The sequence below is a fragment of the Passer montanus genome, unplaced genomic scaffold (assembly GCF_014805655.1).
Source record: "Passer montanus isolate IOZ18808 unplaced genomic scaffold, ASM1480565v1 scaffold10, whole genome shotgun sequence".
NCBI lineage: Eukaryota > Metazoa > Chordata > Aves > Passeriformes > Passeridae > Passer > Passer montanus.
In genome coordinates, this window is record NW_024356505.1 from 26,116,305 (window position 1) to 26,131,515 (window position 15,211).

Consider the following 15,211-nt stretch of genomic DNA (forward strand, 5'->3'; position numbering starts at 1 on the left):
AAGGTTTTTTGTGCACAACCAGTTCCCTTAAAAACAAGTAATGAACAGCCAGAGCACAGTGGCTTGGATGTAGGTATTAATCCTGAGTCATTTCAGAAATTAAAATGAATGAGCTGGAAGCACTAAAGTTTTTTTCTGAGCAGAATTGATTTTAAGGAGGAATAATTGTAAGGTTCTACATAAACCAAACAATAGCAGCTGCTGTAGGATTGGATGAAGAAAGATTTATCCAGGACTGAGAGGAAAGTGTGGGAGGCACCAGAGATGGCAAAAAACCCAAAAACAATGAGAAGTGAAGTCCAGCTATTACAGCATATGTGTGTATGTATATATATAGTTACCATTCACTGTCCCTAACCTTTCATGACACGGTAGCATGTTGAATTTCAATTTGGCTGTACATTGTAGCAGAAAACTGGGTGGCTGGGAGGGGCTACTTCAGTGCAGGAGTCAGGAAAGACGTAGCTGCCAATAAAGGCAGTTACACAGGAACCAAGACAGTAGCTCTTTTTTCCTTCCAGAATAAAACACCTTTTTTCATCTGCCTTCTACTAATTTATGGAGTGTGGAAGGGAGTGGTGGTAGGGGAACAGTTCTCCTTCTGTTCTGTGGAGAGGCTTGGGGGGAGTCTAGAATCAGCTCCATCAGTCACAAGCAGGGCTGGTCTAGTGTTGGCCCTTCCTTGTGTAATTGGATGAGGTCTGTGTTAGAACAGCTAGTGTTTTGTTAGCTCTTCAGCTGCATCTCTTCCTTATTTATCTATGAAGTGTTGTCTCAGAGTAGTAAATTTTGCATTGTGACATATCTAGGCTATTCTGGTTTGAAACTTTCTCATACCTCTTGAGTGATGTTTGGGAATGCATTGTATGTGATTACTTGGATTAGTGGTGGCTTCTGTTTGGTATAGTTTTAAAGAAAAAAAAAGCAGAAGGTATAGCTTCAGCAATCTAGGGCTGAGCTTGTTGGAATAAAACCAAAAATAAAGAGGAAAGAAAAAAACCCCACAGCCACTCCAAGCTTCCTTCCAAACCTACCCAATGGTTCCTTAAATTTGAAAGGGACTTTCTTTAGTGTTGAAAGCAATGATGGATCAAAATGGCTGCTATTTCTTGTGCACAAAAAATTGAGCATAACTGGAGAGAATGGATACAATTATAATCAAATAAAGGCTGTGGAGAGTAGGTGTGGGTGAAATGATTCTGCACTTAAGAGTGGCAGACTGCAGTTGCATTGTGTCCTCTGCACCTGAGAAAGAATTTGTCTGTGTAGTATAATTTGATTCCAGTCATATCAGTAATTTTTTTCCCTGTAAATTATGAGTGTATTTTTGTATTTTGTTAGTTCTCTGAAAACTATTAAGAAGGTTAATTAAAATTATCAGTTTCATTTATTTCAGATTAATGCACTTCTTTCAAAAATCATACATAATTTTGTACATTGTGTGTTTTTTCTGTACCACAAAATTTAAATCCCCAAATATTAGTATTTATGTTTTTTAGAGAGCAGACTTTTAAAATTAATGCTGTAATTAAAATACTCTAAATTTTAAAGTATCTCCGTTGATGTACCTTTGGCTAGTTATTAAATTTTAGTCAGTAGATAAAAGTCAAAGCTTTTAAATGTTTTAAAATAGCTTCTTAGTTTTGTAATCTTTGAGTATGAATGACAAAAGTTTAAGATGTCTTTGCTCATTCATTTTTTTGAAATTATGATGTTCAGAATAGCCTTTGGAAGAGTTAAAAAATGGCTTTTGACAGCAATATTTAGTAGCTTCCAGTTGTGCCAAGAGTAAAGAAGAGAAAAATAAAGCATTAAAGGTGGTTGCCCTATTGGAACCCAAATAGTTACTGCAGTCAGATCTCAGAGGCTGATGCAGGTATACATTCCCCCATGGGAGCAGGACAGAGGTGTTCGCCCCACTGTGGCCTATAAAATCATTTCATTACCAAGCCAAGCCAGATGTGTAAACTGAGGGCTTTGTTCCCTAGCGGTGTGACAGAGTGAACGAGCAAACTGAAACTAAAATAATTCTGCAGTCAGGAGGTCATTATCCTAAGCAGGAATAAGCTGTGGGTTAAGTGGAGGAGGGCTGGCATCTGCATGGCTGCCACCACTGTGCAGCTGGGCATTCCAGTGCTGTGGTGGCTGCGCTGGAGACTTCAGCTGCACGGCAGAGGACGTGTGTGAGTGTGTTCTGGCACTTCAGGATCAGAGATCAATACTCTCTAAACACCCCAACCCATGAAGGAAAGGAAGTTCATGTCAGCATTTCCTTCGGTGTACCACTAGTTGAGCGTTCTTTCTGTGTGTCTGAGTTGTTCTTGAGCTGGGCTCTCTGAAGTCCAGGAGACACAACCGTTTCCTGTTAGACTTGATTGCTTGAGTTCATCTCAATCTATCAGTGAAGCAAAACAGATGCCTCGTGATTAAAATTAGCAAGGCAACTTCCGTTTGAGTTTCTAAATTTGTTGCAGACAATGAAATTAAAATCAGTCTTTTCTTGGGGAGACTGATTGCCACTGCACTGGAAAGAATTTGAATTTTTATCTGTAATACTAGCTTTAGATTACCGCTAATTGGCATGCGCTGGAATGTTCTTATACCTGACATTTAATATCTAACCAACACTGATAAAAGAAATATAAGTAAAACATTATAGTGGATAGAAATAAATCCATTTCACAATTTGTGCTACTGTAAATGATCAGAGCTCTAATACAAGAAAGATGTATTCAGGTATATTATTGTTCACTGAAATTCCTGTCTATACATACATTCTTTTGTGCGTCTGTTAAACATGATCTTAACATGAAGCCCTTTTTCTCCTAACTCAAAAGCTTTCATGAAGTTGATGAATGCCATACATAATGGTAAGTTATATTAGAATCTTTTTCAGAGGTTCATTTATCACAAAGGGTAGCCTTTTGTGGAAAAGCCTGATTGAAGGTCTGCATATTCTATGGATTGGGTGAAATACAGGTCTGCAGTGCGTCAATTGTTCGGTACTTGAGTGAAAACTTTGTAGATTGTCTGCAGGAGCCTGATAGGTCAATAGTTCCTCAGTTCTCTTTTTATGATCTTTTTGTATGTGTGAAGTAAAACGATAACAGTTTTATTCCAGTTCTGAGATTCTTTTCTTTAATTTTGTGAATAGTGTTTTCTAGTCCTTCTTCTGTGCTCCATTCATAGGTGTGTTATAGTGATGTCTACCTCAGGCATTCTCCCACTTCTCTTCCTGACTACTTAAATTACTACAAGTAATGCATGTGAAGGTAGCCTTGTTTTGTCCATTCTTTGTTCTGACAGCCTGATGCTGCTCATTTGTGCCACTGATAACAGAGCTATCAGTTTCAGAGGGAGCAATATTGAATCTTTAATGTATCTAATGGCTGTTTCCTTTTAGTATTCGGCATTGGCTTTGTACCCCTGTTTCTGTATTCACTCATAGCCAGTGGAAATTAAATATCTTATTAAATTTGAAGTTGGTTTACTTTTTCAAGGCTATTGTTAGTTTGTAGGAAACAATCATAGATGTATTCACATGTTACTGGAAGATTTAAAACTCTCTCATGAGGCTAATTTTGAAGATTATCAGGTTTATTTCACAGTGTGCTATTTAATTCATGTCAGGTGATCTGTTAATAAAAAATTGGAAATTTTAATCCACTTGTCCCAGCCACATATAGAAGTTCTCTTACTGCTGTGCACGTATGTTAGAAGAGCAGTGCTGTATGCATTGCTAATTGTATTGACTTGAAATGTAAAAGAATTAAAATGTTTGAAACTTTGCATGGTCAAGTTTTTTGCATTTTGAGGTGGCAGTCATTACGGTTTTATAGAACTTTTGCTTTTCACACATGGTCAGAGCCATGAATTACACCTGTCAGACAGATGTCTCGAGTAGTGGGTCTCTCAAATAATAAAAATTTTAATACTACATTAACTGTATGTTTCATCGTCTACATGTGGTGAGAAATATTGAAATTTCTCTAGATTTGCTTTAGTAAAATAGGTTTAGCTTTTTTTCCTTTTGATATAGGGTTTCCCTCTCACTCTCCCAGGTATACAGTGCTCTGAAGCAGCTTTGAGATGAAGGAAAGCAAGCTCACCATTTTTCTGAACAAAAATAAAACACCTGAAGGGTATCTGACAAAGTGTGCTGAATTTGGACTTGGTGAGTTTCTGCTGTTTTATAAGCAGAGCCTTTTTGCTGTTTAATGTTGAAGAGGTATAGATTGACAAGAGGGTGCAGAATAGAAATCGATGGAATACATTTGTGACTTCTTTCCACATTGCACATTTTGTTTTTCAAACTAATGGCACAGATAGTTGGAAGGGCATGTATTGCCAGACAACAGTAATGCTTTATATAACTTACTGTTGTGGAACAGCATAATGGTAGCTACATGTTTGTTTTAGAATGGTGTTTGGACAGGATTTATTAATTACCTTATTGTGGGGTGGTGGTGATGTTTTATGATACCTTCTGAGGTTAAGTTGGTTACTTTTTTCCCCTGAGGATTGCCTTTCTCTCCTTCCTTCCCTCCCCCCATCCCGGTATTGTAGGGCTCTTGTTTTGACAGAAGCATGTATCTGGGTGAAATCAGTGAGGGTAGGTAGAAATTTTGATAATATGAACAGCAAGAAGAGATCTTGTCATGTGTGTTTATATAGGATGAAAAGAAAGTATTAAAACTTGAGATAAATATTTAAATAAAGGAAGATCATTTACTCAAACAGCATTTTGAGATTATATGTCAGGTAATGCTGAGGATTGTGTGTGTCACTGTCAGTAAGAGTTTTTATGGAGCCTGTGTGAGGAGCTTGTTTTTTCATTGCACTGAGTTTAAGCGGGCTGCACATCAGCAATAAAGTACCAAAAAGAAAACCTGTGAGTTTTAGTTTGAATGGAAACAAATACGAGTTTGGAGCAGAGAGGTTTATTATTAATAGTTTTGCCAAACCTTGTCAGTTGAAATTTGGTGCTGACAAACTCTGAAGGGGGAAAGATAATAGCTAAAACATTGAACTGGTTTCAAAGAATCTAGTCCTAAAGAAGAGGACTAGAAAATGGAGTCATGAAAGCTGTTCCATTAAGATGCCTGCTTTAATAGAAAGGAGTCAAGACACTTCAAGGCAGACAGTGGCACACTGCAGTTTTGCCAGTAAGAGACATGGTGTGCTCAGTGCTGTGTTTTGCAGTTGTATAGTCAACTTCTTATATCTTGGCTTTTTTTCAGAACCTTTTTCTAAAAACCACAAAATTTGCAGTTGAGAGATTGAAAGTTGTCACTGCTATTCATTGTGAATGTGCTTTGTCCTTCCAAATCATACTCTGGATCTTACAGTCAAACTTTTTTGACTTGACCTTGCAGTCTCGTGTCTTCCTCTATGAATCTACCACTGAAAAGGAGCAAGAGGGATGCACCTGTCTCTATGTGCATATACACACATATAGAGCATACATATCTCTTGGCAGTTTTAGTGCATACGTTAAAAAAAGACTAGGGGAAGCCATGACCTGATTATTTTATGTTAGAAATAGCTGTAAATTGTGATGTTTGCTTGTTTCCTTTCTGTGGTAACTTCAGTTCTTGCTTGTTCTGTCTTCTGTCCTATTTCATACTCCTGTTGCTATTTTTAGGTCTTCGTTATTGGTTGTTCTATCTTATGCTGGTTTTGAGTTGCAGTGAGGATAGTCATAATACTGAACAGACATCCATTGTGGCAGTCTCAGTGCTGTGATTGTTTTTAGAAGACGACATGTTTCTAAAGAAACTTCAGTTCTGTAGCCTTGGTCTTCCCATCAATGCAGGCAAAATTCAGTATTTATGGTATGATTTTTTAAACAAGATAACGTAAACTAATCTGTACTGAGTGTGAATTAAATTTTTGAATGAAGCCCAACTTGGGCAGAGTTTTTCCGTGTTGATAAAAAGGCATCTGCCTGTATTGAAGCATGGAGGCATTAGTGCTCAGCTAAACCATCTAAATTGATAAAAATTAAGAACAAGAGAAGGGTGAATTAAAAAGCCTGAAGTAGTTTTGTTATGCACATTTCAAAGTACTGAGTGATTACTGTTTGGTTGTCAGATATTGCAGTCTTAAAGGTAACTGTCTGACCATGAGGTTCTGGAATACCACTTGAAAGCTGTAACTGTTGCTAATGATAGCTATTTCTAGGTCTTCAGAAATTAGGGCAAAAGCTGTCTCATCTTCCCCCCTGCCCCCTCCCATAAAAGACTGGATTATGTTCACAGTGAAGAGGAATCTAGTGCTTCCAGTGACTCACCATCCAGCACTGAGGTAGATTGCTGTCAGAATGGTTTGAAGCTCTGCTATGTTTTCAGAGATCTTAAGCAAACACAGTAAATTTTTTTGAAATCATTAAGAAAAGGTAGATCACAAGTCACGCTTCTATTAATGAATACTCATTAAGTGAGCCTAAAACTGCTTTGCTTTTAGTTTACTGTATTTAAGTAACTTAGGTTTGTATGTATTGGCTCACTATTACAAAAGTGAACATTTTAAACTTTTAAACCTTAAACAGTTAAGGGCTTTATCAATTGTTCTTACCTATCTGTTTAACCTTTTCTTCTACAAAGATCTTTCTGTGCTGTGGCACATTTGAAGTACAGGTCTTTTTTTGTGGTAATGTGCATATGTGTCTCAGATATGATCACAGAGCTCTTTATCTTAGTATTCTATTCTAAAAGAGTACTTGAAATCTTTTTGACTCATGGTGGAGCAAGCATGAAATTCTTAGCTGAGTTAATTGTGCAATGTAAACAGGCAGTTATAAAACATTTCAGAGATTATTGTGAGAAGTCAGAACATCTGGAGGAAAAAGGAAACGTGTTTTGTCCCTGTGTTGGCCATCTTCCACCCCAGAAAACTGCACAGTTTAACTGAGGTGTAACTTTGCCATGAGATACATTATGAACAGCTTCAGCTGTTCAGAAAGGATTGGAAGATATTCATTGGGGCAGGGCTGGAAGCATATTTAAGCCTAATGATTACAAATTCCTCACACTCAAAATTCATACATGATAGATTTCTACAGGCTGGGAGAGCATTTGAGGAAAGTATTACTACATGCTTGCCCTTTTTTTGTGCTTTTCCTTGTGTGGCTGTTCACTGTTAGAGATGGATATAGTGAACTAGAAAAACAGTACAGTTCTCCTTGTTTTCCTAGTCTAGCATGTCATCTGTCTCCTTGTGTCACGTTCAGACCTTTTCTCTCAGAGAGAACGTTTATATTGGGTGGGCTCTGAAAAATGTGAGTTTGAGCCCTTCTGCAGTGGAGGCTGCAGTGTAAGACCTGTATCATCTTGGATTAATTCAAAGTGGGAACACTCTTACTGACAAGAGTGGCCATCAGTGGACATGGAATCAAGTGTAAAATACCATTGTTCGCTCGAGCAGGTGGGACTGGCTGAACACAGCAAACCATTTCAGTAGCACATGGATCGGGTCTGGTCCTTCACCCCCACCCTGTTGTTGAACACATTTCTGAGTGATTATAGATAGTTGTGCAATCAGGGGTTTGACCATAGGGAAGGGAGTAGACAGAAGAGATTACCTGAGCATCTTTTGCTCGCTGAGCTGCCAAGGATTTGGGGTTAATTGTAACGGAGTTTGATAGCAAACTTCAGGTCTTTGCTGTATATGTAGGTTGTGTGATCATGGATCCACCACATGTATGTCATATTGCTGTGCTGGATTGTGTTCCTCAGTTGTGTCAAGGTTCTTGTCAAGTATTTTGGTCTTTGACTATCAGTCCTCTCTAGAGAGTATTCTCAAAGGGAGTAGTTGTGGCAGTCTGCCTTCTGTCAATAGGAATGAAACTGGAACAACTGTTTCAAAACAGTTAAGAAAACAGTTTTTGAAAACAGGTACACTTGTACTTTGTATCTTCCTTCCACCCCCAGCAGTGTGCATTCTTTAGGTATTTTGAGTCTGTGGGGTTTTTTAACTTCTACCTCAGTTCTGGAGAGTGCTCAGGTTGCCTTTTGTGAAAGGAAGCCATTGACTGTGCATCTATGACAGGCTGCTGTGCCTCCATCAAAAAAGGATGCCCAGTCACTGAAAGGGAGGGAAGTGTAGCTTGTTGTCCAGCTGCAGATCTGTAACTTTCATTAACTTTCATTTCTGTGCACCTCTAGAACTGTTACTGCAGAGTCTTGTAGCAACCTCTCTGAAAGTGAACTCTGCCACTTTCCTCATCACCAGCAGGAAAGTAGTGTGATTATCTGATACTTAGATTTCAGATTTCTTCATGAAGGAAACAGATTGGCCCTAGCCTCCAAGCTCATTATCTCATAAATTTAAGTGAATATTGTTGCTGCCTTGGCAGTTGAAGTGCAACTTTCTTTTCATTTGACAACTGTAAAAATTACCCATTTTTATTTGCTTCTGTTTTGCATCAAATTCACTTCAGTTTATGATCATATTACAAAATAACATAGTGGGGTACTTCTTCCGCTGTTAAGATTGTACTGGAATAGAATGTGTTCTTTCTGTGTAATGGAACTTAATCAGATTTTTGTACATGCCTAATTACTAATGAATGGACTGCTTCATGCAAAGACACATTTTCATTTTGCACTCTATAGGAAGTTGCCATGGGTTTAGGGGAGATTTTCTGAGATTACCACACAAAGTGAAGGTACTGAAAACGTGTTTATAGCTTCAGTTTGTGTAATGAAGTTCCTGTCCTTATAACTCAAAATTTCCTTTTATTTCTGCGATTTCAACTATGAGTTCTGTTGAGGCTGTTGTCCCAACCCCATGTTCATCTGTCCTCCCCCAGGTAGGAAGGTTTTGTAGTTCTTAGCAACTTCTGTGGGCTTGCAAGTTCACAGTTGAAAAATAGCCTCTTTGGTCATACTCTTCTTATTCCTGAAGTTTTGACAAAATGCTAAGATGAGCCACCTATGACAGATATCTCAGATAACTTCCTCTTTTCAGAATTGTTTCAAATTTCTGACCTACAAAAGAAGATGCAGCTTTAGGGAGAGACCATTTTGTGAGCTTCCTGAGGAAGCAGCTTAGATGTTGTCTCTCTTGATTTTGGCCCCCTGTAAGCTTTAAGTCTTTTGTCCAGTTTACAGAAAAAAAAAGTCTAAAACATGTATGTTCCAATAGGAATGGGTAGTGTACAGGACAAAAGTAACCAACTATTGCCTGTTTTTTCTCTCTTGCTGAACTAGGCAATCACCAGCATAAGAAGGGAATGTAAGAGAGCTGGATAATGGAAGGGGGCTGTAGTACTAGAAAATAAGAAGTGAGGATTTCATAGCTAGATACAGAAATAGTGGTGGGAAATCTTAGTGTATTGATGTCATCTGTGAGATGCAGCACTATGGAAATCCAGGGTTTACTCAGTTTTGTTAACTTGTCAGCTCATGGAGCTACTTACTTTTGAGATTTTGAATTAAACCACTAAAATTGTTCTGTGTGCTACCTGGTATATACTACTAGTTTTGATTTGAGGCTATTTTGTTTTTCACTATTCTTGAAGTGCTTTTATATCCAGTTACTGAATTTGTTATTGATGGTGCATAAAGAATGCTTTTTTCCCAGTCTGCGTTATCTGATGTGTTCCCTCCTCTATAGTACTTCCTTTCTGTGCTAAGCAGGCAGTTCTTTGTTGGCCAGAGATACTTTTTTTTAAATTTGCAGTTGCCTTTTTGTTAAGCCTTGCGAGCCAGCAGCGTACACTAGCTATACGTGCATTTGATGTGTTAGAACCTGCAGCCCACGTGCTGCAGCTGTGTTAGTGCTGTGAGGCACAGTCAGACTTTAGCTGAACACTGATACATGTCCGTTTCCACCTGGAGCTGAAGAGCTGTGTTCTGGTTAATGCTGAAGGTTGTATTTGACCATGCTGTTTATGCTGCTGGCAAATTACACAATGCCATTCATCACAAGTTACAGGTCTTTGGCTTTTCAGTATATGAGAAGGACTATGGGAAGGATTTCAAGGTGGTTTGTTTGTTTTAAGCATTAATGGAGTTTATAGAAATTTGCTCTATAAACTCCATTAATGCTTATCATTCCTTCCTGATCCAGAAAGTGATTTATCTCTTCCCAAACCCCAAAGGACAATTTAGTATGTTAGAGACATTTCAAATATGTATTGTCTTGGCTTTCTAATATGATATACATGTAGTTTTTATACAGGTATTTTTGAAACAGTGTGAAAATCAATAATTTATTTGAATGTTCAGCATACAAGTCTTATTTGAATGCTGCATGGAGTAGTATCTTGGTTGCATGACTAGTTTCAGAAGGTGCATGTACTTTATGTGTTAAGTAAGGGATTGCTAAATGGAAATACCCCAAAAAGAGTGTGCTGATAGGTCATATTTGTCCTGTATTTTGCAACAGCAACAAATAGTGTTTTTAATATTACTACAACAACTGGCAACAAATATTAGCTTACCTCATTCCACTGGCAAACCAGTTTGCTGCTTTTCTTTCTTTTGAAATATTCTTTTGCCTGTGATTTTGTAACTATCTGCTTGTATTCCAGAATTTTATTTTTAAGAGGAAGAATAAACCTTATCATTAAAATAGAAGCAGCAGAAGCTCTGCAGTTATTAAATATGTACGATTTTTAAAAATTAAGAATAAAAAAATCTACAATAGCTTTAAAATTTTGGAGTTGTTTTCCCTTTCTGGCAAAATATCCTTTCATTTTTATTACTTGTCTCTCACCAAAAATTTTGTTTTCTCCTCTCATTGCTGTTGATGTTTTATGAGAGTGATAGTGTTTGTGGTGATGAGCTCTTACAGTTTATTCAAAGGTGTTGTGATATTTCATTATTTTTATTCTTAAATTTTATGGTTCCTGAAGCCTGATAATTCATGAGAATCTCATATTTTCCAGAAGGTTTGTATATTTAATTGTTTTACTGCATTCAAAAAACAAAGGGTCAAATCTCATCTTTTTTATTAATTTGGAATTACTGATTAAAAGCAAGTGGAAAAATTTTTCAAGGACCTGGGTTATGTTTAGTTTTTGTGGTTGTAGTTATGTCACATTTAAGAGTAGACTCAGTATCAAGGCTATTTATTAATCATGGTCATTTTGGTGGTATGTAGGGATGAATTAGAGCAGAATCCATAAAATGTGCTGTCTAGTTAGACGATCCAGCTAGAACTGGAAAAAGATTGTAGCAAAGAGAACACTTCAAGGATCTTAACTGCTAATAAGGCTGTAACTGTAGGTTTTGGCATGGTGACCAAAAAAAAAAATGAGAGGGGGAGGTGCTAAATGGAAAAAGATATGAAGGTCAGTAGGAAAGCAGAGCAGGTATGGAATTTCTCTGTGATGAAGAGACTGGGAAGTTAAGTCACGAACCTTGGTTAGGCAGGAAAGAAGTGTTGTCGCGATGTGTCTTCAGCTGCTTTTTCCTATCTTCTTTCTCTAGTGGGTCTGGCTGATTTTCTCTTCCATTTTTCTTGACAGTTAATAGAGTCAGGGAATTTAAGATGCATTATGTGTGGGTTTGGATGATGTTAGTCTCCCTTGACTGCCTGTGCTCAGAGGGATATCTGGGTGGCGAGTGGTGTTTTAACATTGCGTATCTTCTTACTGTCACTGCCTTCTTCAGATCATTATTTGTATGAGTGACAAACTAGCTCCACCCTTTGCCTTCTAACTGGCATTTCAGTTCTGTTGCTTTTTTTGATCTAACCATGTTCATTCTACTTCTGTTTACTCCCTGTGGCACTCTTCCTCTAACTGCAGTTCAGTGCTACCATGCTTGATATTCCTTGGCCAGCTGACAGCTCACTTATCTAATGCACGTGGAGCCTAACGGTTTCATAGACAGGTACTTCTTCTTGTCCTGGGCTTCTGGTCAGTAGGGTTTTTTTTCCCAACCTCTATAATGAACTTTACCCTGCATGTAGATGAACAGAAGTAATGGCTTCACAGAGGGCTGTGAACTCTTCCTATTTAAATTGCTAACTTACAACTCTGACTAATGTTAACGTGTTTAGTCTGTTCTATTTGTTGTCTGTTCTAGCAGAAATGTTAGTCAAGCATTCGTATAGATCACGGATGGAATTATAGTTTGTGAATAAATGAAATACCACCAGTTCTGTTGGCAAATCTGAGTACCTTGTCCTCAGACTTGCTGTCAGTATTTTCCTGAAAAAGCACAAGCAATCCTTAGTTGCCAAAATTACAGTTTTGAACAAATGTATGTTGTTTAGTAACATTTACTTTAAAGTTAAAAAGTATTTTTTCCATTTGTATGGTGTGTGTTCAGTTATATAGCCCAATAGTTCATTCTTTAGTTAACAGTAATACATTGAAAGAACAAACTCTGATAGCAGACTCAGTTGAAGGCAGGCATTTTAGCGAAAAATTCTGCCACTGTTAATATTTGAGCAGTTTGTAACGCACATAAATATTTGATTTATCACATATGTTTTACAAAAACTTAAAAGTGAATCAATCTGTGTTCCCTGAACTGTAGAATGTTAAATGATGAGAGCACTTTTATTAATCAGCATGGTTAGAATTTCTACACAGGAGCTTTCTGCATTACGTATTAAGTGATCTTGTTTGTCTTGATTAATTTTCTACTGCATATTTACATGGTTACTAATAAACAGAGGGAGGGGGAGAGAGAGAGATGCATGTAATCGTTTTTGTAATTTTTTTCAGGTATTTTTAGCAGCAATGATGTAGCAGTATCATTTCCAAATGCAGTATCTGGCTCAGGATCTAGCACTCCCGTTTCCAGTTCTCATTTACCTCAGCAGGCTTCAGGCCACTTGCAGCAAGTGGGAGCTCTATCACCTTCAACTGCGCCTTCTATAACTACTGTTGTTGCTGCAACTCAGGTAAACTATCACAAGAGTTTAAGCTAGAAAACCATGTTACTGACCTGCTTAATTTCAATATTAAAAGAAACGGTAATTTGTTTGGAAAATAGGTTAATAAACATTATATTTGTTGTGAAATGTTGTAGTGGATGGAAGTTCTCCATAGTATCACATAGTCTTAACTTGTAGAGCACATAGATTTTTTTAAATGTAGTCTGAGGAAGTGATTATTAATAATTATATTATGACTAGTAGCATAAATGCTGGTTGCAGTTCATCAGTGTTCTAATCAGTGTTTAATCAGAACATAGGAAAATATTTTAAAAAGTAAAATATGTAAAGTTTTCCATTTTTAATGCAAAAATTATGGTATCAGTTAAAGAGTGCGTTGTTTGGGAGATTTAACAAATGGACAGCTAGGCTAGCCCTGGCAAAGAAGTGGCCAAGGCTGACATCTTGGTAACAAATGAATGTTGACATAGATGTTGTAATTAATATTTGTATTTGAAAAGTGATGCAAATGAATATCAATAGTTCATGTTTGGTGGTGAATGAGTAAGGGAGGCATGGGAGAAGTGCAGAAGGGTGGCACAATTGAAGTAATGAACCAGATAAAATACCTTTATGATAGTTTTTTCTATGAATTTAAGTTGGAGAAGATTACATTTATCAAGATAAGAGAATATGAAGTTATAGTTGCAGAAAGTCACCTTGACTATGGTTGAAGTCTGAAGGACAATATACATGATGATTTTATACTCTTTGTTTCTTGCATTTTTCATTTTCTCATGGGACTCTCTCTTAGAATGAATATATCAAATAGACATCTTTTCGTGTACCTAAAGCAATGAACTTGTAATTTATCTACAGTGATCTAAGATAGTGGATATAAACATGAAAAAAATCAAGCCTAATGTGTGTATGTGTGCACAAGCAGGTGTGTATAGTGGATAGCAGAAATGCTATGTGAAGACCAATACAGATTACATTTCCATATCAAATAGCAATTTGTTCTTATAGGTGGTGATTCATATTTTTACAGAATTCTTCTGGACTGATTTTCTAAAGAAATAATATGGTTTCACCCAAAATTGGGTGGTACCTCTTTTGCACAAATTGATAGAAACTACTTTAAAGAAATAAATTAAAAATTTGGTACTTTAGGAAGTTCTCCTGGTTTTTTTCATTTCCAAAGATCATTACACACTCTAACTCACTAACAACACTTAAATTGATCAGTTTGGAGGAGGGGTTGTGCCATAGTTTGGTAGCAGGCTAAAATTAAAAAAAAAAACCCAAACAAGTCAATGCTCAGTTTTCACAGAGGAGAGGTTTGCCATCAGTCTTGGGAAAACTTGGCCTTTTGTACAGCTCAAGGTATTCATAAATGGTCTGGGGAAAGGAGGAGGAGGAACACACACCAAGTTTGCTGATCATGCTGGGTTATGCAGTGAGCCATTATGAAGATCGGCTGTCACAAATTGCTGAAAGACCTCACCAGCCTGTGTTGACAAGGTGGTAAGAGGGCAAATAAAATCAATGTTAAAGGGAAAGGACAGTTTCCATTCAAAGCAGATACGGTACATGCCAAAAGAGGTACAAGAAGAGCCATGGCAGTGAACAATGGCAAAGAACAGCTTTATAAGGAGTGAGTAAATAGTGAGGGACTCGTGGCCTCAAAAAGGGACACTGAGATGGGATACGACAAAGGTCTGTAAAATCAACTGACATGGAGAAGTTAAATTAGCAAGAGTTGTGCACCACACTTGTGTTTGTTAACCTCTGTCAGAAGAAAAACAGATTGAAAAAGCGATTGGACAAAACCTATGTTTTATGAGTCATGAAGAGAAATACCATAGTACTTTTTTCCCCTCATGTTGTCACAAAAAAAAGAGAAGTATACCCTAGAAGATGGACCTTCTCTTACTATTTAGCTGAAATAGAGAGCCCTCCATAGGTTAACTGCTTAAAATTCCTGTCCTTCCTTTGCCTTTGTTTCTTTTGAGTTGCCTTGGGGGCTTTTTTCTTTCTCATCCCTAGAGAAGCAAAGGGGTTTTGTATCTTGCCTCGCTACCAAATTTGTTTCCAAGTGGTCATAGATTTACTTGTCAGGATCTTATTCACAGGTACTACCATTTAAAGAGTCTTGGGTTTGAGATACACAGGGAGATTGAAATTGTGAGTTTTGGTTGACAGCTGTAAAGGTGAGCTCCTGTATTTGAATTAACAAAGTCCTCCACTGCTTCAGTGAGTCTTCTTTCAGTGCATAAGGTTCGTACTACCTTGGAGAGATTCAGTCAGGAGACCCTTTGTCATGCAGTTGTTCTCCACTTGAATCAACTTCTTTTTTTTTTTTTTTTTTTTT

General features: G+C 37.4%; 1 protein-coding gene across 6 annotated transcripts in view; it reads left to right on the forward strand.

Annotated features, from left to right (window-relative positions):
- Positions 1-15,211, forward strand: part of MLLT10 (MLLT10 histone lysine methyltransferase DOT1L cofactor) — a 121,950-nt gene that overhangs the window by 76,978 nt on the left and 29,761 nt on the right. For all 6 annotated transcript variants that reach the window (XM_039704702.1, XM_039704713.1, XM_039704709.1 and 3 more), the window contains one exon: positions 12,686-12,864. In XM_039704702.1, the coding sequence (XP_039560636.1) occupies positions 12,686-12,864 (179 nt within the window). The remainder of the gene's footprint in view (positions 1-12,685; positions 12,865-15,211) is intronic.